Below are 16,577 nucleotides of genomic sequence, written 5' to 3' on the forward strand. Positions count from 1 at the left end.
GGACACAAATACTGGCCAGAAATAGGTTGTTGATCAGTTTTGTTAAAAAAATTTGTTAAAATAGTTTAAAATAAATAAATAAATCTGTCTGTCTGTTCTCTATGCGCAACCAAACGACTGGACTGATTCTCACCAAGTTTGGCACACAGGTACATCAGGTGCCTGGGAAGGTTTTAGACTGGGTTTCTAGGTCAGCTCTCTAGGACGTACCGTTCCTGAGATACAGTATTCCCCAAAAATGACCTGCATTAGCCAATACAAGTCTTTCACTCATATTCCAACTGCCATACACACAGTGACATGTCCCTTATCAACTAATAGAAGCTTGCAGGCGCTTAGTCTCCACATGCACACAGCTTTACTCCAGGTTTCCATAACAACCAACCTATTCTTATGGAACCACTACATAAACAAGAAATGAAATATATCCGTGTGAAGCCGAGTCCTTCTGCTAGTGGTATATAAATAGGTGTCGTGGCATGAAAAACAACTACCATATGTTTTATAAAATAATCATTAATCACAATTAAGATGAAATGTTCAATTTATTGGATATTCTTGGGTCAGAATCGCCCAGCCCTAATAAATACGTCTGCTGTAGATTTTCTCAGTATATATCCTGTTCCTGATTTTGTTTTTTTATAAATACTGATGTAAAGACTATATAAATAAATATAGACTATAAATATGCAAATATAAAGGAGACCTTAAAGGGATTTTACAGGCTGACTAATTGATGACCTATCCTGGTCATAGTGTACATGTGCTATTTACCAAGCACAGCGCCGTATATTTATATAGTGGCTGTGCTGTGTATCACAGCTAAGGCCATGTGACTAATGAGCGTGACTTCACATGGCCTGTGAAGTGGTAGTGGGTCTTCCGAGTGTCCGACCACTTCTAATCTTATATTTGGTCTTAAATTAATAAGTCCTGGAAAATTCCTTTTTTGTTATTTTAATCCAATTAAATCGAAATCTCAATATAATAATTTATATGCCAGTTAGAAATCTTATTGCCTAGTTACCTGTGCTTGAGATATGTTAATCTCTTTGCAGAATTGATGATGAACCCCCAGGAATATCCATGCTTGCAGACCACATTTTACAAGTGCTTAGGCTCCAGCTGTTGTACTGTGTACAGAAGACAGCCGATGGCCTGGAGGAGGAACAGCAAGCACTGTCGCTTCTACTTGTGAAATTCTTTATTATAATTTGCAGGTGCGTTGCTGCTCATTGCCAACTTCCTTACTCTTTATTGCTGCAGTATACTGTAGTTACTAGGTTATTTCCCTCTGTAACGTTTTTATGATTGTTTTGATACTACTACGCATTCCATGTACACGTAAAATACACTGTATATATCCATGTATTACCAAATAGTCATGATCAGTATATGTAGGTTTTTATGTAGTTTCCTATTTGTTTACGAGTCTGGATTGTTATGCTGTTTGCAGTTCTGGTTGTGGCCAGACTTGCATTGGGTGCCTGTTTGGGGTTTCCATCCCCCATTCCACTTGAAAAATGTAGAGAAAAAGTCCTGCAAGCAGGACTTTTCTCTCTGCATTTTGCGGGTGGAAACCAGGCAGAAACCTTGCGGACCCCATTATCCCTTTTTAAGTGGTCCCAAAAAATAGAAACCCAACACAGATGTGAACCTAGCGTCTTACAGCTGTGTAGCCACCTGAGTTTTCCTTCTTTACTGTAACGTATATTTTCCTATTTACAGTATAAGTCCTTTGTCTGACTCACAATATTATCTACTTATTTATTCTCAGAAACCTGTCCAACGTGGAAGAGATCGGATGCTGCTCATACATTAACCATGTGATTACAATGACAACGCTCTATGTCCAGCAGGTAAAGTACATTGGGAGATATCTATCATGCCTTGTATGCTACTTGTCTAGTGTACGAGGCATGGAAAAGCCTGGGGGGTTTTTGTGTTCAAAAAAATAGTTTTCTTCCCTTTTAAAAAGCCCTCTTTACTCCCCTGCAAACAGGGTATTATGAGAGGTGTGGCGAGGGTAGGGGTCAGCATCCCCATCCCATTCAGGTTTACTGGCCTAGATGCTGGCTGAGATCTACGTTAGCTATGAGCCAGCATATGAGCATAGCATAGTGTAGGCATATCGCCCTGACGGAGGTTGCACCTAATTTATTACCATTAAAGAGGAATATCCTCTCTTGGTTCTGGGATTACCAAGTCATGGAAATTGCTGTATAATCTCGATTATTAAAATATTAGAACATGTATTTTTTTCCCCAAAGTTGGAGATATTTGCCTATTTTATGTTTCGTGATGACGAAAGCAAAAAGCATTAGCGGAAATTGAAGTCATTTTGGTTGTCAAGTTGAATTAGCTTCTCAGTAGGTTGTCACATTGTTATTGAAGGAACGTGTTTACATGCTAGTGCTCTGAGTAAATGAAATGTACTGTGCTTCTAAAACGTTGGCAGCGGCTGTAATTCTCCTGACATGGATTTACTTCTCGACATCTTACTAAGTAGTAATGGATGATAATTCTTTTGCAGCTTAAAAGTAAAACAAAGGAGAAAGAAGTCACAGATCAGGCCCCGATAGAAGAATTTGTAAGACATGCACTGGTGTTTTGCGAAAGCCTCTATGATCCATATCGGAACTGGCGGAATATTGTGTCAGGGTATGTCTTCTCAAGAATGTACAAAGCATTCCAGTACCAGCAGACGTGGAAACCTACCACAAAATGTATACAGTTCAGTCGATGCTCTTTGTATAGAAGTATACAGTTTACCTGCAGAAATTCATGTTTGTGTGCCAGCTTGGTTTTAAATAGAAAGAGCGGGATTAGAAAAACATGGCCGTTCTCTTTAAATTACTGTCCATTGAATGAATGGAGCAGAGCTGCAATGACACACACAACTTGTGAACAGGTAAGGCCTGGTTCACGTCTGCGTTCGGTATTCTGTTTGGGAAGTCTGCATGTGGACCCCCCGAATGGAATACCAAACGCATTCACAAGTGGTGAGCACTGAAAGCACACGGACCTCATAGACCAGTGGTTCTTAACCAGGGTTCAATCGAACCCTAGGCCATATGCACGGTTCACTTTGTGTACCAGTAAAAAAAAAAAAACATATACCTATGTCTTGAGTTTGGAAATAAATCATATTTGATTTATCACTAAAGAAGGGTTTGGTGAATGTGCATATGAAACTGGTGGGTTCGGTACCTCAAACAAGGTTAAGAACCACTGTCATAGACTATAATGGGGTCCATGTGTCATGCAGAGAGGAAATTACTTCAAGATCTACTTTTCTTTCTGCATGACTTGTGCGGACACCACGCGGACCCCATTATAGTCTATGGGTCCATGGGCTTACACGTTTGTCAATACATTCAGTATTCTGTTTGGGGCCCTATGTGGACTCTCCAAACGGAATTCTGAACGCAGATATAAACCAGGCCTTATGTGTGTGTTTTTTTTGTTTAGTTTGGTTTGTTTGTTTTTTCAAGAAAGCAGCCATGTGTTTCCGATCTCAGAGAACCCCTTCAGTCCTAACGCCAACACAATACATATACCATTTTATACATTTGCTTTCCTAGTTTTCGAATCCTGTCTTTTTACATTGTCATCTTTTATTAATTTCCATTTTTTACCATTGTCTCAAAAACTATATCTGATTTTTCCACAACCGTCTTTTGGAATTTCCTCTTTATTAACAATCTTACACTAGATTCACACTGGCGTTTGGTCCCACATGGGATACCGAAAGACGGAGACCCTGTCCATTTAAATAGTTGTTTATAGCGGAAGTAAGATTAATATAATGTCCACCGGGTTTCTGCTGGTTTTATACTGAAACCAGTGAAGAGAAAAGTCCACCTTGCGGGAATTTTCTCTCCGCCAATTTTAAGCGGATTCTGCGGCGTAGTCTCCTGTGAAGACTCCAATGCAGGTTTGAATCTAGCCTTATTGTGAAGAAGTAACGGGTGGGGTCTTCGGAGCGCAGTACCAGCTTTTTACCTTCTAGTGCCTGCATAATTGAAATGGTTAATATAATCCATTATTAATGGTTAATACATCCAATATTTAAAATCCATTTTCGTCTGGTTGTTTTGAACATTTTTGTGTTACTTGAGACAGCTGGATTGACTTTACATTTTAAAGGGATTCTATCATTAAACTCAATTTTTTGTGACTAACACGTAGGAATAGACTTAAGAAAGGCTATTCTTCTCCTACCTTTAGATGTCTTCTCCACGCTGCCGTTCAGTTGAAATCCCGCTTTTCGTCAATATGCAAATGAGTTCTCTTGCAGCACTGGGGGCGTCCCCAGCACTCAAACAGCACTAGGGGCGTACCCAATGCTGTGAGAGAACTCTCTAGCGCCACCTCCATGTTCTTCCGGCACTGGTGGTAAAACTTCTAGGCCTCTGGCAGAGCCGACTGCGCCTGCCCACAGGCCACAAGAAAATGGCCACCTACTTACTGTGTACTTACAAATCTGATTCCACCAGCAGAGTATTGGGGCCAAGGGTGGGCAGATGTTTAGTCAGCTATCCATGTTGATAAAAATAATCCTTCAGTTTTATAGATTCATCTTATGATTATATGGCAACAGGTATGAAAATATATGAAAATGAGTCTCTACATACATGAGCAGGGGTTAATATGTTATAGTGTGATTTCCATATCCACTAATAATGAACATTGTCTTTCAGGAAAACCATCAGTCCTGTGGAAAAAAGCCGACAGAAATATAAAGCCGCTCCTCTAACAGTAGAATTCATTCCCTTTTTTTACCGTAAGTTTTGACGTGGCATGAAGAGTGATGGCTTGTTTCTAATGCGTGATTCTTATGAATGACATCACTTTATTTCAGAATGTTTCCAAGAAAGTGAACATCTTAAAGAAAGTTTAAAGTGTTGCTTATTACATCTGTTTGGAGCGGTTTTATCTGGCGGACAAGTAAGTTGTTGTTCTCGCACTGATGTTTTTTTTATTTTACTCTTCAATCCACAAAGTATTTCCATAAGAGGGTTGTTCCATCATAATAACCTCTGTTTGTCCACTCTATTGGGTATATGGACATCCTAGAGTGCGCTCCCCTGCTCAAACTCACCCTTTGTGAACCAGCCACTTTGCAGCAGCATCTCCCTTTCTGGCATACTTTAGCTGATCATGTATCACATGGTCAGAAATGCATCTGAATGGCCAGCATATATAACACTACATGGCTGACCACGGCTGGGGTGCTAGAAGCAGGTTCGTCCCAAGGGGTCACATTTTGAAAGAGGCTGTTGCTAATACGGCTTTTATGGTTCGATCAGATTTTATTAGGAGCCATATCTGGAAAAAGACCATTCCAGGACTTACATACTGATGGCCTATCTATAGGATAGGTCAACAATCTGATGTGTGGATCTGACGTCCAAGAATCCCACCATTCATTCATACCCTGTGCATCATAAACCATCCCTATGTGCTGCAAAGTCACATGTTAAAATTAATTATGGATGATATCATTTTAGGAATTAGTTGATGAGCTGGTTTGTTACAAGTTGGACTACCGAGTACCTGACCTAGAGATCTGTATACTGTATACTTTGTGTCTTGTAATGGAGACGGGCACAAAACTCACCTCGATATTTTGAGTCACTTCTATGGTAGAAAACTCAAAAATAGTGAATTTACTTGTACTGACATGGTTAAAAATTATTACTAACTAGCATCTGCCTGCGACTTCGATTGCGGGTTGGCGTTGGCGCTGAGCGGCTTATATTTAGCCAATTGCTGTTGGTTATGATCCGCCATGCGCCCCCCGTGACTTTTACAAGATCATTTTTGTTTTATTTTTTTTTTGTATTGACTGTCATGACTTGGATACGTTTTTCTGATTCATTTCCCCTTTGTAGAAAAATGCCCTGCTGCTTATTTCTCCGGCCACCATGGAAGTGCTAATGCGTGTATTAGCGGACTGTGACACATGGGATGAACGTGACCCTGAGGAAGTGAGCCGTAAAGCGGAGTTGACCCTTAAGTGTCTGACCGAGGTTGTGCACGTCCTGTTGGTCAGTAGTTCTGACCAGCGGCAAGTCGAAATTAACACGATTTTAGAGAATTACTTCAAGCTGCTTAACTCTGACCACTCTGCCTTACCGGGACTAAGAAGAACCAGACAATGGGAGAGCAGGTTCATCACTCTGCAGATAAAAATGCTAAGTACGTTTTCTACTTTGGCAAGATATGTGCATTTAGGGGCCTTTTTAGGGGTCTGTCTAGTAGCACAGGCTGCATTGCAAGGCTGTAATGTAGAACGTGTGTCAAATTTTGGCCTCCAGTGCTGAATCTGGGAACCAAAGTTGTTAAGGGGTGAGGTATGTCTATGAAAATTGTAATGTACTCAGACTTTCCATTACAGTGTGTGTATTTCAGTGTAGCCCCCAAGTACCAATTGTGTTGACCATGGCTATGAGGAGTGGTTATTTACATGGTGTAGACCAATAAGCTATGGGAAGAATATGCAAATCTGTCTTCCATGAAGTAATTAGGAAGTCAGCTGCTGCCTCAGTGTTGCAAACCAATAGAGGGCGCTCACTGGAATGTGCAAGCCTGTCTTCCCTGATGTAGTAGGAAGACAGAATTTCAGTGAAATAACCCAATAAAGGTTTGCTCCCTTGGTAATAAAAAGCAATAAAATAAATCAATTACTTTTAAATGAATTCCTAAATGTAACCGTTATCCCCTGTGATGTTCATGGTTTATTATAATGGGTAATTTATTTATTTTATTTTTTTTTACATTTTCTGTAGATTGTATGACTGCAATGTTAAACTGCAAGGACAGACCAGTGCTGCAGGCTATTTTCCTAAACAGCAATTGTTTTGAGCACCTCATCCGACTCCTTCAGAACTGCAGGGTAAGGCAGTTTTATTGGTTGTAGATTGTGTAGCGGGACAGGTGAGATGTGCAGTGCGCTTTATAGAGGGTGCCTGTACATGTGCAGCCCAGACACCTAAAATTGTGGTAATTTTCCAGCTGCAACTGAAAATCCCATTCGAGGTAATTGCAAAGTTGTCCCTTTACTTACTTATTGGAAAGTACAGGCGCAGACTGGCAATCTATATCAGTTGCGTGTATATGGGCTGCACCGTGTACAGAACTCTGATGTATAGGGTCTATGTTCTTAGTCAGTCTGTTAAATGTCTAGGTTCATTCAATGCAAACTAAACTACCGTATTGCATATTAATATGCATGTAGCCATTGCATCCAGTCAGTGATGTAACCATAAAAGGGTCCCTTTCAGAAGTCGTTTTGTAAAGAGCCACCACCATGCATGACGCTGACATTAACTTCATGTTAACAAACCAGCAGCAATAACAGATACCGTTTCAAACCTTAAAGGGATTTTTGGGATTTAGTAACTGATGACCTGTTCTTATTTATTATATTTATATACTTACAGTTAAAGGTGATTTCCATAATTTCACTATCCATGACCTATTCTAGAAGGTCATCAAATGAATGGGAGCTCAGCTGCAGTACCCTGACTTGGCCACTACACTGTGGATGGAGCGGTCTGGCTCGGGACACCTTTTTAGTGTCCATTGTTAGCAGCTGATCAGTGAGGTTGTTGGCTTGTGGCCCAGTCTGTTATTGATGACTAGAGATGAGCGAACACTGTTCGGATCAGCCGATCCGAACAGCATGCGCCCATAGAAATGAATGGAAGCACCTGGCACGTACACTTTGCCAGCGGCCGGTCGCCGTGCCGGGTGCTTCCATTCATAACTATGGGAGCGTGCTGTTCGGAACGGCTGATCCGAACAGTGTTCGCTCATCTCTATTGATGACCTTCTCCTAAGGACAAGTCACTGATATCTAAATGCCCAAAAAGGACTTTAATTACATGATAATAATTGTAAAAGTATAATAGATATTCTGAATTTATATAAAGTCAAATAAGGAACCGCTTCTAGAAAATTATTCTATAAAATTTGATTAAAAGTGCTTTACAATGTCCAATAACTGTAATTTGTGGTAATAGACATTATTTTTTTGCATTTAAGGTTGGTAAACCAATAAGTATCAATAATCCTTCCATATTTCTTACTATAGCATATCTGTTCTATTTGTCATGGACACTCGGTTATATATACCGTATATAATCATATATATACATATCATGAAACGATTCTGTGCATTGCACAGCTGGTAATATGCATGTTCTCATATAGCGACCGACCCTCGCTCTCCTTGGCTGCCGCTAACCTGTAATCCACCTTTCTGCAATGTTCTTGTCTCCATCCTGCAGCTCTTGTTAAGCGCTAACACTAGAGGGGCAGACAAGAGTGAAAAAGACCTTGCCAACAAATTACTGACAGAAATGAATGAAAATCAGGTACACATAGCTGCCAACACTGTAAGAATGGTCTGACGCTGAGAATAACATGGCCGCTGCCTTACTTCAGCCTAGTTTATTGATTATGGGTTAAAGGGGTGAATAGGCAGGATTGTTCCATCTGTACCCTATTTTACAGATTAACGTGATTCTCTAACCCTGGGTTACCTGCTTCTGCTGGCACTTAAAGGGGTTGTCCAGGATAAACTATGAATTAACCCCTAAACTAAACCCACTCTCCTCCGCCTAACTTCTAATTTACTTCAATTAAAAAAAAAAAAAAGTATAATTACCCATATCACTAGAGAGGTTCATGTGACCGCACCAGGGACACTTTCTGATAATCTGGTGACGTTCCATTTCACCGGCTTCCAGAACGGAACGTCACCATAACGCTTTTATGAATAGCTATTGGAGAAGAGAATATTCTAGTCCTTATGTTTTGTAATATGGGTACTGTCATTTTGAGTTTGTATATTTTTATAGATTTCTTATTTAAAGAGGACCTGTCATCAGTTGGGGCACATGCGATTTTATATACCGCTAGAAAGCCGACAGTGCGCTGAATTCAGCGCACTTTCTGCTTTTACAATCTATGCCCCGGGTGAAGAGCTATCGGTGCCGATACCGTAGCTCTTCACCGTCAGAAGGGCGTTCCTGACAGTCAGTCAGGAATGCCCTTCTTCACAGCAGCGCCTATAGCGCTGTACTGTGAGAGCGGGGAGAAACGGCCCCCCAGTATTCGTCTATGGACGAGTACTGTGAGGAGAGGGAGGGGCGTTCCTCCCCGCTCTCACATTATAGCCCCTATAGACGCTGCTGTGAGGAAGGATGTTCCTGACTGACTGTCAGGAACGCCCTTCTGACAGTGAAGAGCTACGGTATCGCCTCCGATAGCTCTTCACCCGGGGCATAGATTGTGAAAGCCGACAGTGCACTGAATTCAGTCTGATTCTAGCGGTATTTTACACTACATGTGCCCCAATTGATGATAGATCCTCTTTAAAATGAAATTAATTCAGCATTTCAGTCAAGAACCATGAAATTTTCATATTTTCAGCCTCATCTTTAAAAAAGCCCAGTCCAGAGGAAGTGCTGCCTTTGCAGACTGTCTGATAAAAAAAAAAATTATTTGTTCCACAAAACCTGTTGCCCCAAAATGATTAAGCGGCACATCTGACTCCAGCAGGGAATAAATTAAGGTCAGCGTAACAATCGTGGGTCTTAATAAATCCCCCGCCATTGGTCTTGTAGTAGTCAGAATCACTCCCCTTGTTCTTGGGTGGAAGGATCACATCGCAGCCTGGCCTTCACATTGTGCCTTAGGATTTATAAATTGTAATCTTTCAGAGGTAAATCCGACATAAATGACGTTACGTGCCCTCCTAGTACTTTACGCTTTAGGGCCCTTTTAAGCTGAGTTGTAGTAATGTGCTGGCCTGTTTATTCTGCAGTAGACCGTAGAGATGACAGAAATCTACTCTCATAGGAATCATAGTATCATGATTTGTAGCTGTTTCGGTGGACTGGTGTTCTGGGCTTCTCTGGATGTGTGCATGTGCTTTGTATGTGTGTTCACTGATCCTTCGTAGTGTAAATATGACAATATATATAATCCAGCATTCTAACACGTTGATTATTTACTAACCGCACTGACTTTTTATTTGGCACCAGGGTAATGTTATGTGTTTGTCATGCCACTTATAAGCCTTTTATTTTCTTCTTTATGCATTGTGCTTATTTATTTCTTCTCCTTTCTTTTCTTCTGCTTCCTAAGCTCAGGCTGCTCCTATAACTATAACCACCCACGTCTAAGTGTCTGTGGTCTGACAGCTCAGTAATTTCATGCCCATAAATACATCCTACGCTGTCCTTCTATTCTAGAAGTACAGCTGTCCACCATGTTCTCATATTAAATATCTTCTTTGGATTCATCTTGGTTGTAGTTTTTGGGGACCTTGACCTAAGCAATGCATCATATGTACTATTACGAATTCTTAGAATTTAATGAGAACATATTTTACTTAATGTTCTATGTATTGCTAAAAAAATACTAGGTTATCAACAATTGTTTCCTGGTAAACTAATGGAAACCTAGCTATTTAGTAGAAGTCCGTGTGGGTTATAGGAAGTCTGTTTTCACCCAAGGTTGAGAATTCAAGTTTGATACAATGTCCTTCATGTATGTGTTTAATGGGTTCAGAGGAATAGCTGTCAGCTATTGAAGGTCGATAGGCACCTTCATATCATGGTAAGCCTTGGATTTGGTGTATATGCTTGGGAACAGCTCCCCATGTGTTTGCCAAACGTATCATTAGGGCTCATTCATCCATCAGAGGAAAACACCATATCCTTTCACCTTTTTTTAATTCCAAAGTAGAAAACCATAGGCAACTACACTTCTATATGTAGCGGCATTTGAAAAAACATGTAGGTCACTCTCATCTACTAGCAGCTTCTGATATGCAGAGGCCGCTAGCATGGATGATCTGTGCGAAGATCCGGGTGTCAGAACCTCACAGATCACATACTGATAACCTATCCAGGGTGAATATTTGATTTGCACCCAGAAAATCCCTTAAATACTAGTACTATTGGTGGTAGTAATAATAATTAATTTTATGTATTTTTAGAGTTCCATTAATTCCATGCTGCTCTATTTCTGATGGTTTATATACAAAACGCAATATATACAAAAACACAGCATAGATCACAGCTACTTATCCCCATTTAAGTGTGTGATTTTAAAAATGTATGGGACTACTATTGGATAATGCAACCTATAATCCCAGCAGCTATTGGGGAGCCTACTGTAAATCCTACTCGTGTCTGCAGGTTGTCTACCACCCTTTCCCATAATTTACAGTTCAGCACTTCCTGTTCAATTACATTGAGTAAGTGGGATCCTGGAAATATGCCCTAATTGTATAATAACCAGGATAAGATGATAATAAGAATACACTTAAGTTATGGCGGAGGATACGTAATGTGGCCACCAACGCATCTACCCTTTGCATAATGCACCAACCACCTGCAGTGGCGAATGTGCGGAGAATAGTCTGTGGCCACCGCTGTCGCCTTGAGGCAATCCTCTTCGCTTTGTAAGTGCTTACCGTAAGTCTTCCAGCACAGGCACATCCAACCTTTTCTATTTAGCAGTGCTCCTTGCTTCCCTTTCTTCTCCGCAATGAGTGTGTGTTCTTTCTTTCTTTTTCTCTTTTGTTTGCTTTACAGGCTTTTAGAAGTACTGGTGGTGGGATTATATTCGTATTGAAGTCCTATAAAGCACTAACACACCAATAGAAATGCTTTATTTTATTTAACTGCAGCCACAAGGTCCGACTGTGTCCAAAGGAAAAAAAAAATCTAGTTATTCACGTCTTTCTACCATTTTAGGTTTTTCAAGAACAGTTAGACACGTTGGTTATCTCCACAATTAAAGCACTTACAGCTGTGAAACATAAATCTCCTGGAGCAAAGGTAAAATCTGTTATTGGGCCTATTGTGCTGCCAGATCTGTTTTCAATTTGTGCGGGATTCAATGTTTTTATGCTGTTAAATCATGGCATATCAACAGTTTATTTTACGCTAGAAAATGCTGCATTGTATTTTTTGATCTGATTCTATGTTTATTGTTTGATTTTATTGGGCTTTTCAAGCATATAACTTTGAAGACTGAGGGCGGGTTCACACCTGCGCCTGTTCTCCACTTTGCAGGTTTCCGTCTTCTGCCCGAGAAACTGGACAGGAGATGGAAACCAGCAATCAGTTTTCAAACTCATTCATTTGAATGGGTTTGCAAAGTGACTGCCCGTGAACTTCTTCTGCCTCTCCGCGACAAAACCAGATTTTGAACCGGACACCAAGTCGGACATGCAGGACTTTGTGTCCGGTTAAAATTTAAAAAAGAAACCCTGTTTCACCGCAGAGACCAGAAGGCGCTCGCAATCTCTCCAGTGTTGAAGATGCCGGGCAGGGGTTGGTACCCTGTATCATATCTTTTGGGAATGCTCAGAGATCCGCCCTTTTGGTCGGAGGTCAAGTCCCTTACGGATGCTCTTTTTATTCGTGGGGTTCCCTTGGACCCTGTTTTATATCTCCTGAACCTCCCGCCCACTCACTTAGGCAAACACACTTCTAAATTGTTCCTTTATCTTTGTACTGCTGCAAAGACACTTATTTCCCTCCTCTTGAGGAAATCCTCCCCCCATCCTGTGCAGATCTTATAGCCCAAGTAAAGGATGTCCGTAGCATGGAAAATCTTACGGCCTCGCTCAATCATACTGTTGAGGCGTTTCAAGCCGTTTGGTCATCACGGGCGGACACTGACTGCCGGGTTTCCGTCTCCTGTCCAGTTTCTCGGGCAGAAGACGGAAACCCACAAAGCGGAGAACGGGCGCAGGTGTGAACTCGCCCTTAGTCATATCTGATTTGTGGGCGTCAGACACTAGTCCAGCATTTCAGTGAACTGCAGAATAAATGGACTGCGGGGCCACAGGAGCTCCAAATCCTCTTTGTGGTCTGTTTAGTTTTCTTGTTTGGTGGAGAGACCAGTGGGGTGAACAGTGCAGATCACTCTCTTTTCAGGAATTATTTTCCCTGAATTATTTAATGTCTTATAGCACTTTTGACGACTTGTTCTATTTAATTGTAATATGTCTCAATACTTGTATATAATAGCATGCTATATTCTTTATTTTTATAATATTTAGGAAGTATTTAAAGAAAGAATTGGCTATACTCATTTGCTTGAAGTGTTAAAATCTCTTGGACAACCATCGCGGATGTTACTTGAAGAACTTCTGAACATGGTAAAGTTAAATGATCTTTAATTTTTATCTTAAGTTTCTTTTGACTTGGGTCTCTACCTTCTTTTGATATTTTTTTTTTAGCATATGCACATTTATATATAGTAAAATCACAATAGCTTGAGTTCTGAAAAACTCTGAAACAGAGGCCATGCAAAATTTGACTTTCATCCATAAATGTGCTTAAAATATGTACTGCATACCACAGACAGCTGCTTTGCCAACAACAAAAGTTTTTTTTTTTTTGAGAGTGCTCAGATTACGTGTACAAAATAACTTAATAATTAATATACACAACCATCTTCATGCACCTCTGCAGCAAATAAAATTTGTGACCAAAATGACCTCCTAGGGGTGGATTCACACTACCGTTGTTAATGTCCGTTGCTGCCGTTTGTCATGATGGATGACAGCCCTGAATATTAACAATAGTAATGTGAATGCACCCGTATGCAAACTAAATGTATGCTCCAAGAAAATGTAAAACTTGAGGAGTTCATACATACCACATGTCCACATTCACCGCTGTGTGCGTGCCAAACCCACAAGAATGTGACAACCAATTTCAATATAAATATTACCGTAAATTGGGGGATATTTGGGTATGGGAAGCTCTGACCCTAATAATTGTGAAATCCTAAACAGAGCTAATGTGATAGAATTGCTTTCAGATGAGCAGAATATGGCTTCTTTATTGCTCCTGTAGCATGGACATAACATGCAAACCCCTTGGAGTTCATGAGTACTGCAGTCACAACACCATGACAGTAGGTGCGGCATCCAAAATATGAGTACACAATTTCCTGTATTATGCCCACCAGACAGTGGAAATTTTTTTTTATTTTTTTTTTTTTTTGTCAGTTGCCATATTTGGCCATAGTCTAGCTGCGCTGGGATGACAATGCAACAATACTGCTCCCAGCAGTCATATGCATACAGACCTTAAAATGGTAACAGTCTCATAGTGCAGATACAAAGTACCAGTACAGCTCCAGTAGAGCCAAAGGATTCAGTGCTATATATGAGAAAGATAAAACAAACAAGCAAACAGCTTTAAAATAAAAGGAGAAAAACAGAATAAACCTAATTAACTAGAGTCCTTTTTGGTTCCATGGAGCTTGGAGGATCTCTGATGGACTGGGCTCACCCAGTTTGTCCGCTGGCTCCAAGATGTGACAAACATTCCAAGGTATTTCCAGTCTCTGGAAAGGTGAAGCTCTTGATTTGTGCTTAGCTACGCCTCCTGCCAGAGTGCTGCCCCACCCCTCTTTCCACATCTTTAAAAAGCTGGATTCATCTGCTCCTTGGGAAGAAGGATACTCCACAGACAGATGCCTGTGGTCCCTGGCCGGTCACACACTCTTATGCCTGACTACCCAAGAAGTTTTAAAGCAATAAAAATTCCTTGGAAGTATATCTGGTCTTGATGGTAGGGAGAAACATTTTTACCCCTGACCCCTTCCTTGACATTACTTGTATACACACATATCTATGTAATATACTGATGACATGTGTATAAACAATACATGCACTAAGGATATCTACATGAGCAATATAACTTAGTAAAGACTCATACGCAAGTAGATCAGCAGATTGACTGGGCTCTGGCTTTGGGACTGAGCCGCAATACCAGATATAGCTTCTATGAACTAAATGATTCTGTTTCAAAAAAAAAAATAATGTTTTTGCTGTCACTCACCATATGAAACCAAGAAGTCTTCAGGGTGTGCAATCCGTGCCCCGGGACTCATCGGAGCTTGGTAATGTACATTGTTGCCAAAAAAGGAAATACGTATTCCACAACCCGGCTTCTTTAAAATTTAACTTTTAATCCATAGAATCAATTAAAATTAAAGTGTGCAAAAAGATGGAAAACACATACAAGAAGGGTGAAAAAAGCGAGATAAAATAACGCAACTAACGCGTTTCGAGATTAAACAATCTCTTAATCATAGCATGAGCAGAGGATTGAATCATGCTATGATTAAGAGATTGTTTAATCTCGAAACGCGTTAGTTGCGTTATTTTATCTCGCTTTTTTCACCCTTCTTGTATGTGTTTTCCATCTTTTTGCACACTTTAATTTTAATTGATTCTATGGATTAAAAGTTAAATTTTAAAGAAGCCGGGTTGTGGAATACGTATTTCCTTTTTTGGCAACAATGTAAATGATTCTGTGCCTGGAAAAAGAAGAGTTGCATTGCTCGCCCAAGCATTATAACCCGAGGGGTGGAGAGAATTAGATCTCCAATCATCTAATGTTGATGACCTGCCCTAGTATAGGCCATTAGCTGGAAAGTTCTAGAAAACTCCTTTAAAATGTTTATTATTCTATAAATATGGACATGATTAATCTTAGTTTTGTTCCTTCATAATTCTCACTGATGTTTCCACTTTCAGGCCGTAGAGGGAGAGCATGCCGCGGTTGGGATTTATGGCATAAGCAATGTCCAACCCCTTCTACTACTTATACAATGGTTACCAGAAATCGTGTCCCATGATCTGCAAATCTTCATCTCGGACTGGCTGAAGCGAATCTGCTGCATCAACAAGCAAAGCCGTACAATGTGTGTCAACGCCAGCATGGTCATCCGAATAATAGATACTCTGAATTCTCATTATTCTCTACACAGAGTCTGTGCAGAAAACTTGATAAGTCTCTTAGGCTCCTTGGGCAGCCAGTCAATGGGTTCAGAAGAACTGTTTCATCTTATTGGCCTGCTACGGATGGATGAACCCAAAAAGAGCCATCCATATGTTGTACCAGTCACCCGAGCCATGCTTACCATTGCCCGAAAGCAGGGCTTGGAGAGTTCCTTGCAGTACTTTAACCTGTCCCACAGTTCATCAGGAATTGCTTTACCTACAATTCACAAGTGGCCTGGTTCTGCATTTACATTTTATGCCTGGTTTTGTCTCGACCAAGATCAATCCACCTTTGGTTTTTCAAGTAGCGGTCCAAAAAGAAAACAGTTATATAGGTAAGTTCCTGTTCAGTTGTAAATAAATTTAAAGTGGTTTTTGTTTTGGTTTTTTTGTCAGGTGAGAGTTTACTTCTGGAACAAGTCTCTGATGTCCTGTCACATGTCCACTGTAGTGCCCAGCGTTCATTGGTAGTTACTGGTAGCAACCTGTAACTAAAATGGATAAATATGCCCCTAGTGGTTGGCATGTCACTACAGCATGTGGCCTAAATACACCAAGATGAAAGTTGGGAATACCACATCATAAAAAGATGACGTCTGGGGAATAATCCAACCTACCCATTTCATGAACAAAGTTCCATTGTCACATTAACACTGCTGAAAATGACATGACAACTCCAATGACTAACAGTACCTTTGCTTAAGTATTCTTCACATAGAGGGGAAAAATAGAACGCAAA

The 16,577-nt window shown here is 40.5% G+C and overlaps 1 protein-coding gene across 3 annotated transcripts in view; it reads left to right on the forward strand.

The window, feature by feature from the left end:
• The window catches only part of NBEAL1 (neurobeachin like 1), a 107,285-nt gene that overhangs the window by 34,691 nt on the left and 56,017 nt on the right, over window positions 1-16,577 (forward strand). For 2 of the 3 annotated variants that reach the window (XM_075284266.1, XM_075284267.1), the window contains exons 3-13: window positions 1,059-1,220; window positions 1,778-1,859; window positions 2,534-2,661; window positions 4,704-4,786; window positions 4,865-4,950; window positions 5,898-6,204; window positions 6,795-6,901; window positions 8,298-8,384; window positions 11,781-11,864; window positions 13,097-13,195; window positions 15,593-16,173. In XM_075284266.1, coding sequence (XP_075140367.1) covers window positions 1,059-1,220; window positions 1,778-1,859; window positions 2,534-2,661; window positions 4,704-4,786; window positions 4,865-4,950; window positions 5,898-6,204; window positions 6,795-6,901; window positions 8,298-8,384; window positions 11,781-11,864; window positions 13,097-13,195; window positions 15,593-16,173 — 1,806 coding nt within the window. The remainder of the gene's footprint in view (window positions 1-1,058; window positions 1,221-1,777; window positions 1,860-2,533; window positions 2,662-4,703; window positions 4,787-4,864; window positions 4,951-5,897; window positions 6,205-6,794; window positions 6,902-8,297; window positions 8,385-11,780; window positions 11,865-13,096; window positions 13,196-15,592; window positions 16,174-16,577) is intronic. The other variant, XM_075284268.1, reaches the window with a different exon arrangement.

This window comes from Leptodactylus fuscus, chromosome 8 (genome assembly GCF_031893055.1).
Source record: "Leptodactylus fuscus isolate aLepFus1 chromosome 8, aLepFus1.hap2, whole genome shotgun sequence".
Lineage (NCBI taxonomy): Eukaryota > Metazoa > Chordata > Amphibia > Anura > Leptodactylidae > Leptodactylus > Leptodactylus fuscus.